The sequence below is a fragment of the Eulemur rufifrons genome, chromosome 27, assembly GCF_041146395.1.
Source record: "Eulemur rufifrons isolate Redbay chromosome 27, OSU_ERuf_1, whole genome shotgun sequence".
Classification (NCBI taxonomy): Eukaryota; Metazoa; Chordata; class Mammalia; order Primates; family Lemuridae; genus Eulemur; species Eulemur rufifrons.
Genome location: NC_091009.1, coordinates 21,172,582 through 21,185,879, shown reverse-complemented (window position 1 = coordinate 21,185,879; position 13,298 = coordinate 21,172,582). Strand labels below are relative to the sequence as shown.

Here is a 13,298-nt window from a genome sequence, read left to right as displayed (position 1 = left end):
TCTTCTTCTTTCCCCACTAACTACCAACACCCTTTGCCCTCCCCCTCATGGTTGTTGACATGACTACATATTTCATCGAGAGAGTCGAAGCAGTGAGGAAGAAAGTCCTCATGTGAGATATTGCTGTGATCACATCCAGGGGAAGCAAGACTTGCACTATTTGCTTTCCCTCCTTTGCCGTGGATGAAACATCTCTGCCCCCACCAAAGGCCACATGCGCTCTGCACCCCATGCCCTCATCTATCCTGACAACTTCACTCCAGCAATTATTCTCATCATCTCCTGAATCACCAAGTTATCTCCCTCTCCAGGTTATTTCCACCAGTGTTTAGAGGGACTCAAGTATCCTCAATTAATTTTTAAATAAAACTTCTCGCCCCCATGGGCCCCCAGCTGATGTCCCATTTCTCTGCTTTTCTTTTCATCTGAACTTCTTTAATGAGCCACTGTCCTCATTTCCTCACTTGCCATTCTCTCCTCCACCAGTCGCCACTTGCCTCTTATCAATCTCCTTTGCTGACTCCCCTTCATATTCTTGCTCTCCCAAATTTAGCATGCCCTGGGGCTTAGACTCAGGCTCTCATCGTCTCATCTCTAGTTACATTGTCTCCATAGCTGACCTCCAGCACCATGGGGTTAAATACCCACTACCTGCTTACGGATTCCAAATATTTATCCAGTAAAGATCTTTCTTGGAAGTTCTAAACATGTACCTCCACCTGCCTACCTGTCCCTTCAAGCCTGTTCACCTTCCAGCCTTCCCTTCCTGGTCAATGGCCCAAGGCCCAAACCCAGAAGTCATCCTGAAACACTCCCTTTCCTTTGCATCTCACATCCAGTCCATTCACAAATTTTGTCATCTCTGTCTCCTGAATATATCTTCAATCCACCCGTATTTCATGACTTTACAACTTGCACTCTAATTTGAGCTTCCATCTAATCTACTTTGTTTTCTTCAATAATGTTCAGACTAGATATCCCCTTAGAGTCCATTTTCCACCCAGTAGCCAGAGGGATTTTTAAAACCTTGCTATTCCTTTACTTAAAGCCTTCAGTAATTTCTCACTGCACTTGGAACAAATTCCAAATTCTTTTTTTTTTTTTTTGAGACAGAGTCTCGCTCTGTTGCCTGGGCTAGAGTGCTGTGGCATCAGCCTAGCTCACAGCAACCTCAAAATCCTGGGCTCAAGCGATCCTACTGCCTCAGCCTCCTGAGTAGCTGGGACTACAGGCATGTGCCACCATGCTCAGCTAATTTTTTCTATATATATTTTTAGTTGTCTAAATAGTTTCTATGTTTAGTGAAGACAGGGTCTCGCTCTTGCTCAGGCTGGTCTCGAACTCCTGACCTCGAGCGATCCTCCCGCCTCGGCCTCCCAGAGTGCTAGGATTACAGGCGTGAGCCATTGTGCCCGGCCCAAATTCCAAATTCTTTACCACAGCCCACAAGGTAGGGTACAATCTCTCTCCTGCCAGTCCCCCCAGTCTCTCCCAGTGCCATCTTTCTCTGACCCTGAGCACTTCCTACCACACGAGCTTTCTTCTCTTTCCTTGAACACACCAAGTTCATTCCTGGCTTCAGGCCTTCAGCATTTGCTCTTCACTTTGTCTGGAACATTTTGCCCCCATATCTTTACATGACTAACTCTGTCTTGTCATTCAGGACTCAGCTCAAATGTCAGCTCAATTCAAATGATTATCCATTCTAAAACAGCCTGAGCAGGCATAATAGCATCATTCTATTTAATTTTCTTTACAGCATTCATCGCTTTCTGAAATTCCCTTGCTTATGTATTTACTAGCTTATTCTTTACCTCTCTGCACGCCCACCGTTCACACACCCCCACACACTTATCCACACGTTGCACACATGTCAGGTCTGTGACAGCGGGGACGTTGCCTGTCTTGTTCACTCTTGAATAAGTGTATGGCACTTAGTAGAAGCTTAATAAATATTTGGTGAAATGCAAATGAAGGTACAAGGAGTCAATATTCCTATCGTCAATCATCTAAGGAAGCAGCAGACGGCGGGATGGGAAACAAACACTCCCAAAGAGAAGTGCTTTGATAGACATGCAGGGAGCTCTCTTCTCTGATGGGGGCCTTAGGGCTGTGAGTTGGATTTTGAGGTCATGGATCCCAAGGCTCAAGCCTCTTGCCCCAGGGTGGGGGAAGTCTGGCTTCCGTCCCACGCAGGCAGGCCGGTGGGAAGCGGTTTGCTACTGCTACTTGCAGCAGGCCTGGAGCTAGGCAGAGAGGCAGCCCACAGAGAGGCCCACAGGATGAACCCAGGCCCGTGAGTTCTAGTTACAGTTCTAAGTTATTGCTGTACATAATTTCCCACTGTCATCCCTCTCTTAGGGTTTTCAGGGAAGCTTTATTAAATGTAACAGCTTAGTCTTAACTGCTCTATGTGCAATTCATGTGGGAGTCTTTGCCACTGTGAGAAGTGGTGGCAAAGCAGAGGGCAGAGTGTCTGTAGCAGCTCCAGGATGGAGATCCTACAGGCCCAGCCTGCAGAAGGTAGCTGAGATGAGGGTCTCAGGGCCAGAAGAGACTGCAAGTAGAGGTAGCATAGACGGACAGGTGTGTCGCCACCACCCTTGGGAAAGAACATCTAAAAGGAAGATGAGGTCTGGCTTTCATGTGCGTGGGAGTTCCAAGCATGAAAATGCAGGCTGTTAATGGAAATGCAACCCCTCTGTACTCACAGGCTGGTGAAGCTTGGGGTATGTGTATGACCTTTACATAACTGTTTCTCATGACTACATAGGGAAATCAGGGGGTTAGCAGACGTGTGGCTTACATAGTGAGCCCTGTTTAAAGCGCAAATTAGGCCAGGTTTAAACAGATAACTGGGTAGGATAATTTAGGAGGCAGTAAGAACACAGTCATTTAGAGTTCAGTTCTGGTGTGACTTCCTGGCTTCAAATCCCAACTCCATCATTTACAACGTGGGCTTGGGCAGTAATTTAGATTTATATGCCTCACGAGGTTTAGTGGTACCCACCTTGTAGGGTCGATATGAGGATTAAATGAGATAATCCATGGAGAGTATTTAGCCCAATGTTGGCTTCATCAGAAGCGTCATGTATATGAGCGAGTTTTCTCTGATCTATTAAGTGCCTGGAGGAGCCATCAAGGAGAATTAAACAGGCTGTGAAGGGAGTTCTCCCACAGTGACCTGATGGGATGTAAAGGCTCATCTATTTATCTGGAGAACACCAAACATGATTTCAAATGCAGGGTAGACATTACCTTAATCACACCATTGGGTCTGGCAGGCTCTGACCACTGGAGTAGCAATGCCCGGCCATTCTCCTTCTGTTCCACTGTAAAGTTGCTCAGTCGACTGGGGGAAGATTCTAAGGTTTGAACCAGAGCCCAGGGGCTTGAAACTTCTCCTGCCTCGTTTGCGGCCACGACACCAATGTGATATGTTGTGAATGGTTCCAACCCAAACAGGTGGGCTTGATGGCTTGTTCCCTGCAAGGAAGTTAACAGGTTAAGTAAGTTTCTTTTAAAAGAAACAGTATTGCTGGAAGGTCATTCTCTGAACTGCAAGGCCAAAGTACATTAGCAACAGAACCACAAACACTAGAGCAGAGTTTTGAATTATCATTAAGAAAACAATGTATTTTTTTCTTCCTGTTGACACCCTAAATGTAGCACCTAATGTTATATGATTTCAGACACCCAGAAAGTGGATCAGACAGGATGCAATTCTTTTCAGAGCTTGCAACCCAAAGGGTGTGATATATAAACACACAAGAAAATCTATAATACCTCAGATCAGCACTGCACCCAGCTCATGATGAAAATCAGTGGTACCAAGTTGCATGGCAGAGACTGGAAACCTAGCCCACTAGGTTAGTCTTAAAGAGTTTGAAGATTTAACCTGAACAACCCTAATTTTCTACTCCCTAACACTATTTGTTTAGAGATAAGACTCTCTCCATCTTTCCAATTCCCTCTCTAATTCTCTTGGCGGTGTATTCATATCTTACAAATTCGATAAAAAAACATATGAAAAAGTAACAAGCCAACTATCAATATGCACTTAGAAAAGTCTACTATTAATATAAATATGAAAATGTTTTCATTTGTTAAAAACAACATGACTAAAACCATGAAAGTGACAGAAAGTAATCATTACCTAGGTTTTGAGAATTTGGTCTTTGATGATTTAAAAGAAAAGAAAAAAGGGATAGTAGAATTAGTGTTTTTTTTTTTTTTTTTTCCCCTGCTTGGAGAGCAACATTTAACATATTTGGCATAACTAAACTGGAGCTAAGAATTCTAATGTTTTCAAAGGCCCTGGGGTGCTCTTTCCACATCTGGACTGAATGAATATGTCTGTTTAAGGTAGGAATTATGCCTACAAGTGTGGTAGTAATGTGTGTATAGGTAAACACACACACACACACACACACACACACACACACAGAGACATTTTCCGTTGTGTACCATACTCACTGAATATGAATAATCATGAGAAAGCTTTGACTGGGTTAGTAGGATATTTACGTTTAATGATGTGTGAGATCAGCTTTGGTTTAATAGATATTTAAATGGGCTAGATAGTCTTCAGTTCTTTTCTTGGTGGACAAAGGAGGAGGAATGTGAGGTGAGGGAATAGAAGTTATTTCCGAGAGTAGGTACCCAAGAACATCATACAAAGTTATGCATGAAGAAATTCTCCTTAATTCAGGTATATCCAAATATCATTTGGATAAAATCTAAAACAGGATAACAAAATCAAGCAAAACCATTTTGTAAACAAACTGGTTAGACAAAACCAAGACACTGTAGAAATAATTTTTGGCATTATTTTCTCACATTCTTGGTTATAAGTTTCAACTGCATAAATGTTTCTTACTATGTGTTAAACACAAGCAGAGAAAATGCAATTTCCTTAACGTCTCAAAAACTTGTAAAGTCAATTTTCCTATCTCAATAAGTCCCATTATGATATTACATGCTAACCTCTTGAAATCTTTTAATATTTAAACATTTGCTAAGCGAGCAGACTCTGAAACAAATTTTACAGAAATACTAATTTCTCTTTTTTAAAATATTAAAAGTTAGATCATAAATATTTAAAAACTTATTTCTCCACAACATTGGATTGGTCTTTTAGATAAATACAGCACAGCACTAAAATGACCATAATGAATATTAAATCTGAAGATGCTACAAGTCCCGATTACAAACATTCTTTTCTGATAAATGATTCCTTTTCTGCGGAAATAGGGCAAACACGGGCAAGATTAATAATGCAAAAAAGAATAATTCTTTGTTCAGAATATTCAGTAATAGATGCCAAAAAAGCATAAGCTCTAAAGCAAATAGTAATCACCTCTAACAGATTATATATAAAAAAGGTAGGCTGTTGAGGGACATTTTTTCATAGGCTTTTGTCGTAAGAAACATGAAAAGCATGTGGGCTATAAAGCAAAAACATATGTATATTGTCAATAGCAGCACCTGCTCAATTACAGTTTATTTCAGAGCTGAGAATTCCATTCAGCCCCTAGATGGCAATACTATCAAACACTTTTGGTAACACGAGTACTTAATGATTAACAACTGGCATTCAGTCATCCAACCCACTCCAGGCAACCATTAAGAAAATAACAAAACTGATTTCATTATAGATTCTTTTAATAAACATTTATGGCTCAGATCCTTGAAAGCAGAAGTCTTCAAAATGCCCTGGCCTCAAAACCTACACCAGCTAATACAGAAATCTTACCTGAAGGTCTCAAGTTCAAGTTTGTGCATGCCTGGCACGGAAAATGTGTAGGTATTCTCCTACCAGGGATGCCTACAGCCATTGTGTTTGCTTAATCTGGTCTATATTTATATGTTTTATAAACAATAGAAATAATCACAGATTGGGATGTAAAGGAAAATCTCTGTGTCATGAAATTATACCGAGTACCAGTTCTCATGTTACATTCGTCATTTCTGAAGAGCTACAAAACACACACATACACACACACACATATACACATACATACCCCTCAAATAGATCTCATGAATAGCCATGCTTTTTGTCAATGTTTAGTAAAAGTCATATGAAAAAAAATTAGAAAATTTTAAAAAGGCAAAACAATCCTTACCAATTTATTCTTTGATGTTTTAGGAAAGAAATTTTCTTAAAATGATTCTCTCCTGAATGGATTTCCAGTGCCAAAGATTGCTATTTTAGAATTCTGCTGCAAAATTTGGATGCTGTTCACTCTTTGGATTGGGTTGTGTCTTGTTTGTTTATTCAGTTACTTATTTTCCTTAAGTTCAGAATATTTGCTTGAGCATGGTGCATCTGAAATGGTTTGGATTCAGGTCCTTCCTTTGGAGACGTAGCATTGTGTCCCGCTGACTCGGAAAAGTCACCATTAGAAACTATTTCCTTTCCTTTTGCTCCATTGCTTCACATTTCGTCCTTCCCTTTTTTCCTCTTTCCTCGTATTCCACCCCTTTCCTTCCCTCACTCCTTTTTCTCTATGGAGATTATCTTAATTCAATACTTTTATCCCTTCCTTCTTGCCATTATTTTGCTCTTTCTTTCCCTTCACTCTTCCTACCAATTTTTTTGAACTATACATTTTGTTATCCCTGACCTCTGGCCTACCAACTTGCACTTGCTTCCCTTTTGTCTTGTCCGTTCTAGGTGCACATCTGTATCATACTCAGATTTTTTACTCTAGAAGTACAGTAGCTACGTTTGTCAGCCAGCAGAGGAAGAAAATGACTCAACCAAGGAAAACAGGAAGAAATATTTTACTAGGGATAATACATTCTCTGCAATCTAATGTTTTAAGTGAGATTTAGCCTCTTTTTTTTTTTTTTTCTTTAACTTACATACATGAAGGTCAGAGTCTGGATACAAATCAGTGCATCATTTTATGAGACAGAACGACAAGACTCCCTGGAACACTCTGCCAGTTGAGGTTCTGCTGGCAATTTGAACTACATTTTAACCTCTCAACTCTGCTCCTGGGGACACATGAAACTACTTGGAGTCTTCAGCAGTCTGACAATTTTACACCATCTCCTCTGATTATTTTTGATGACTTGAAGTGCCCCAAAGGTGGCCGTGGGGTCAATAGGTTTATGTAGGTTGAAAATGATCAAAAATTACCATTGATCTGTAGCTGTCAATAAAAGCCTGCGTGGGGATACTCCCTGCACAAATGTTTAAACTGCATAAAGCTTCCTAACTTAGTCATCTTTGAGTCTATTGATCTGATGATCCAGCAGTTTCCAGAGCTTTCCCTCTGGTCTTTGTGGTGCATTTTTGCTAAGCCCACTTACCTTAGCCCTTAGGATTCTTTTTTACCCTGCTTCCAGGAATAAACCAAAACAGTGATGTATAGGCACCGCTGTGTTCATCAACAGAGTATTATGTGTGCTTATTATACTTTGGAAAGGGTTAATCTTCCTGGTCACCATCAACTTCATTTCAAGCCAATGGGATTTCTCCTGCCTTTGCCTTTCCCTTACTATTCTCCCTGATCCTGGGCTCCTTGTGCTAAAATAGATGAGTTTGGGCTTATAAATCCTGACTAGGTGGTGTGGTTCCTTTGCCTTATTTATTAATATCATGAATTCCAAGACTCAGAGAGTAAGTCACATCAAATATTTGCTTTTTTGCACAAAGAGAACTTCAGACGAATCTAGATTTAAATATATCAACTTCTATATTCTTTAGTTGAACCACTCAGATGCTTTATCATAAGGTATATTTCATCTTGACATAAAGATAAAGTAAAAGAATGATTACAGACAAGAGCCAGAGTTTCGGGTTTAGATTACAAATAAAACATGAGAAGCAGTTCAAGCTCTCATGTACCATTACGTAAAAACCATGGCTTGGGACAAAGTGCATCCAGTCAACTGGATAACTTTTACACATTGTCTTAGTGACAAATCAACACAAAATATTTTTCTAGATTTCTGAAAGCCAGATAATTTGAGGCATAGGTTCTATAGGCCCATTTGTCCTTTCCGTTTATAAAGTTAATCTTTGCGCTCCCCAAAGGTTGATCAACATATTTATATTTAATACTATTTTGCAAAAATCAAATCAGTCTTGATATAGAAATGATCTCTTTACTACCCATTAGCCAAATATCAAACCTGAATACTTATCCATGGTTAACTAAGCATGAGACTTCCAAGCCTGCAAAATGTTAACACCGCCTGAAAATTTTCACTGATTTCGCTTGCACATGTAACTACTTTACTGGTGCCATCTCTGCCTACACGTCCCTAAGCTGGCGGGACAAAGACGTTTATTGACAGTACACACATACATGCAGAGTTGCTCCGGAATCAAAAAGCAACTCAGAATGCAAGAAAGGTAGAGCACAATAAATATCCTTTAGGTTCCTATTGTTTTATGTGCATGAAAAGCGTGTACATGCTAGGCAGCATCACTAAGTGGTATGACTCAGCTGCCAAAATGGTCAGTGGAAACAACTGGCATCATTGCTCAATGGCTCTGTTCAATTCTTTAAACATTTTTGAGTATCTTGTACATAAAAGACTTTGTAAAGTTACAATGCGGGATACTGGATGGATAACACAGGCTCTCGACTCTGAGGAGCTTATAATCTAACAGAGTAAATTAATAATGTATACAGATATGCACCATCCAGACCGAGCAAGTGCTGTAACTGGGTGCCAGGGAAATACTGAGGGGATACTTATAATTCCAAAGAAAGGAGGTGAGGATTGAGGGAAGATTTAATTGAGAAGTGGCATTTGATCGAGGCCAGGAAAGAGGTAGAATCTGAGCAGATGAAAATAGGTGACGGATTGGAAGAAAGGAGGAAGGAAGTTCAGGATATATTTGGGAAAGAGCTGGTAGTTCAATGTCGCTGACGTGTGGTGAGTGTACGGGAATGGTGGGGACTGAGGCTGGAAAGGGATCTGTGGTAAGCTGGAGAGGGCTCTGAATGTCGCTCTGAAGTTTTTTGACTGCATTTGTTAGGAAACAATAAGTTACATTAGGCAAAAATTTTAAGATCTAATTATGTATGAAGAGCTCTGGAGTGCAATTTGAAGGATAATGGAAGAACTTTTAAATTTTGTCCTACTGTGGTGTAGATCATGGTTAGTGACTGGTGAAATAATAAATCTTCCAAGAATTAATTAATTCATTCATTTAATTGTTATTCAGCCAATTGGTATAGACTGCCATTTGCACAAGGTAATAGGAGAGTATTTTCTTAGGAATAAAATTTACAAAAGTCTTTACTGAATGTTCACTCTATTTCAAAATTCGTAATTATTCTTTAGACACAAATGCTTTTAATTGCAATCGAGGTGAAGAGTATAACAACTGAATGGAATTAAAAGCAATTCTACTGTTTTCTGTCCTGACCCACTGTCAGACACACATGTAGCTGAGCTGTAGTTTTTCTTGATAATGGGGACATGTTTGAGTGGGGCCATCCACACACTTGTCCTAGTTCCTTGTATCAAACAGTTATGAGGCAGCTGGAGGAGGTTATGATACCACTGAGGATGGGAAACAATGAGGCTAACTCAAATGGACACACAAGCATTCTTAGGTCTGGCTTCTAGCTAATGCTATAGCCTCTCTCCAAGCAAGTGTGATACATATAATGATTAATATAATGGCTAAGTCAGGGGCCAATTGTAACAATTGTAAATTTCAAACTTACAATGTTCAGCTCAGAGTGTTCACGTGTCAGTGCTGTGTGTACTTTAATGCTTTTACTCAAACAAATATCTACACTCAGAGAAGAAGAATGATGTGTAAAAAGGAGGGAGGTATTTTTTTCTCTATGGAATACATCATTCGTTTTGAATTGGGTGGTCAATTCGAAAAGAAGATTTAATTTGAGACTCTCTTAATAGACAAATTGGCTGTATCAATTTAATCTATAAAGCAAAAGCTAGAGTTCTTGCAAAATGAACAATGATGCCTCAGTTACCATAAAAATATTAGGGCAAAAAAGAATGGTTTTGAAATGGCTCATTTTTCAAAGGAGGAGAGGAAAAAAAAATTAAATTTGTGATAATTAAATTTTAAAGCGGCAAATTAGTCACACTAAGTATTAAAAAGCAGTACTTCTGATCTATCAAAATTAAAAATATGCATACCCTGTGATCCAGCGATTTCACTCTGATAATCTATTCTACGGAAATACCAGCAAAACTGTACTAAAATACATGTAAAAGAATTTCATTCCAGCCACAGTCTTGTATTTATTTAATCCTTGATTAAACTCCTATTTATTGAGGGCTTACTACATGCTAGGCATGCTCCTAAGCTCTGAGGATGCAGCCAAGGGAGACAAAGGCACCACCCTAGTTTCACATTGTAATGAGAAAAAATGGGCAATATATAAGCAAAACAAGAGGGAGAGACAGCGAGAACTAGAAATTATGGTAAATTATGGAGGGAATTAATAGAGTAGTGCACTAATTAGTGTTTGGGCTTAGGTGGTGGGGAGGAGTGAGTGAGATTATTTAACAAGGGTAAAGGAAGGTACTTGAGGATGTTACATTTGGGCAAGAATGCAGAAAAACCAGCATGTGAACAATCAGGGCAGAAACTTTAAGGCCAAAGGAAGAGCAAGAACAGAAATCCTAAGGTCGGAACAAACTTGGTGTTTTTGTCTACAGAAAGGAGGTAGTGTGACCGACGCCCGTGGCCCGAGATAAGGGCAAAAGGACGGGCAGGTGGTGGAAATCTTGTAGGCCAAGGTGAAGAATGAGTCTGATTCCATTTTCGATGGAAAATTATTGAAGGCCTTTGAACAAATTTTAATTTAGGTTTTACAGAGATCATTCTGGCTGTTGTGTGAAGAATATATATATATATATATATGCCATTGTCATAGTCTACTTGGGCTGCCACAACAAACCACCACAGACTGGGTATCTTAAAACACAGAAGTTTATTTTCTTGCAGTTCTAGAAGCTAGACGTCTACAATCAAGGTGCCATCGTTGGTTTCTGGCGAGACTTCTCTTCCTGGCTTACAGAGAGCTGCTTTCTCACTGTGTTCTCACATGTCCTCCTTGTGTGCGTGCAGAGAGACAGAGATATCTCTGGTATCTCTTCCTCCTCCTCTAAGAACACTAATTCTATTGGATTAGGGTCCCACCCTTATGGCTTCATTTAATCTTAATTACCTCCTAAAACCCCCGTCTCCAAATACAGTCACATTGAGGCTTAGGGCTTCAACATATGAATCTGGGTGTGTGCGTGTGTTGGGGGGAGACATGATATAGCCCATAACAGGGGTCAGGAGAGGGTGTGGGTGATACCAACAGGCTCGTACAGAAGTCCAGGGAAGAGTGATAGTGGCTCGTACAGAGTTGGTAATGGTGGAGATGGAACTAAGTGGATGGATTTATGTTTTCAAAGTAGAGCCAATAGAATTATGATGGGTTGAATGTAGAAGGTGAGAGAAACAGAGGAATCAAGGACTCTTAGGTTCTTGCCTTGGCAGAAAGGGTGGATGATGGTATCATTTCATGAGAAGTAGTCTGAGAAATAACAGATTTATAGAGGGACAGAATAATTTGGGCCTTGTTAAATTTGAGATGCCAAGTATACAGATCTATGAATCTGTAGTTCTAGGTAGAGACTGAAGTAGACATACGTACACATTGGAGAGTCATTGGACATCTCTCCCCAAATCCAGTCAAAGTTCTGATGTCACTCCCATGAATACAGGAGGGACTGTCTTACAAAACTGAAAGTGACATTCTCCTGCCGGTCTGGAAGACGTGAGCTGCCTGCCATGGGAGGGCCTGGGAGAGAGGCCCCCACCCCTGTCCTACACCCACAAGGATATGAACTCTGCTGACAGCCTGAATGAACTTGGAAGTAAATATTTATCTATTCAAGTCTCCAGAAGACAACACAGCCCAACAGACACCTTGACTGTAGCCTTATGAGGTCCTGAACAAAGGACTCAGACTCACGACCCATGGGAACTGCAAGGTAATAAATATGGGTTACCTTTGAGCCACTAAGTTTGTGGTAATTTGTTTTGCAGCAGTAAGTACGCCACCATGCCCAGCTAGAGACAGGGTTTGTCTTTTAGGAATCAGACCTTACACAATTGTGGAAAGAGCAGAGACAGTGAAGATCCAGGGAGGGGAGCAAGAGGGGAGGTAAAGGAGTTGCCACTCAACCAATCTAAGAAGCTAAGCATGACCAACCACCTCATAGAATATACATAAGACATTTAAAAAAGGACAGACCTTTGGATCTGATGGCAAGTGGTCTTGGATAAATCTTTTAGTGGAATGATAGGGACAGAACCCAGATTGGGGCACGTGGAAGAGAGAACCAGACGTGTCAAAGTAGAAACAAGGAAAGTTAGTGCGATTCTTTGGAGAAGTCTGGCTGTAAAGGAGAACGGGAACAGAAGATGGTGGCTGGAGAGGCCTGTGGAGTCACATTTAAAAAAAAATGGGAGACACCAGTAGGATATTTGTATACTGATGGCAATTTTTCAATAATGAAGAGTAGAGATGGATGATACAGGAGAGAAAAGTCTGATATTTTAAAAAATCAGAACCCCCTTCTCATTTTACACATGGAAGCCAGTTTAGCTGAAAGTCTGTGTGTGGCACACTGGATGCGGGGCTCTCCGGCCTCAGCCAATTAACTCTGAGTTCGCTGCAATCGGCCTCAGCAAAGCAGCGTTTTAGACTAGCGCTACTGTCCTTGTATGCTTAAGTATTTGCATAGATAAATTTGCAACAAAACAGCTTCATAAAAAATGAAGTGGCATGTACACTACCAGGCCTATATCTAGGAAGGGTAGGGCAATTCTTTTTTTTAAAAAAAAATTAATTAAATTAATACTTTTAATAAATTCTACCTCTTAAGTGAAGATTATGGGTACACAATGAAAAGTTTCCCACCTCCTTCCCATGCCCCAGCCGTCCAGTTTTCTGGGTGTAGCCTACCATTTTTTTGTGTATCCTTCCCAAGGTAAATTATTTTCCAACAAAGTTTTTGCTCCTACTTTGTCAGACCTGGTGTAAAGTGCTTTGCACGCCTCATCTAATTCCATCTTCACACGAAGATATGAAGTTGGTATTATAACACATGATGAACTTGAAGCTCAGATAAATTAATTAACTTACCCAGAGTCACACTGCTGGCAAGTGGCAGGGTTAGGATTTTATTCCTGTATTATATTGAGTTCAAACGTACTTGCCTACTGTATCAGTGGTTCTAGTGTTTTGGTCTCAGGACGCTTGTTTCTTAAAAACAGTTGAGGATCCCACAGA

At 40.3% G+C, this 13,298-nt stretch overlaps 1 protein-coding gene across 1 annotated transcript in view; it reads right to left on the bottom strand.

Moving 5' to 3' along the window:
* Positions 1–13,298, bottom strand: part of USH2A (usherin) — a 611,994-nt gene that overhangs the window by 42,551 nt on the left and 556,145 nt on the right. Inside the window, exon 61 of the mRNA XM_069459264.1 lies at positions 3,259–3,486. Within this exon, the coding sequence (XP_069315365.1) occupies positions 3,259–3,486 (228 nt within the window). The remainder of the gene's footprint in view (positions 1–3,258; positions 3,487–13,298) is intronic.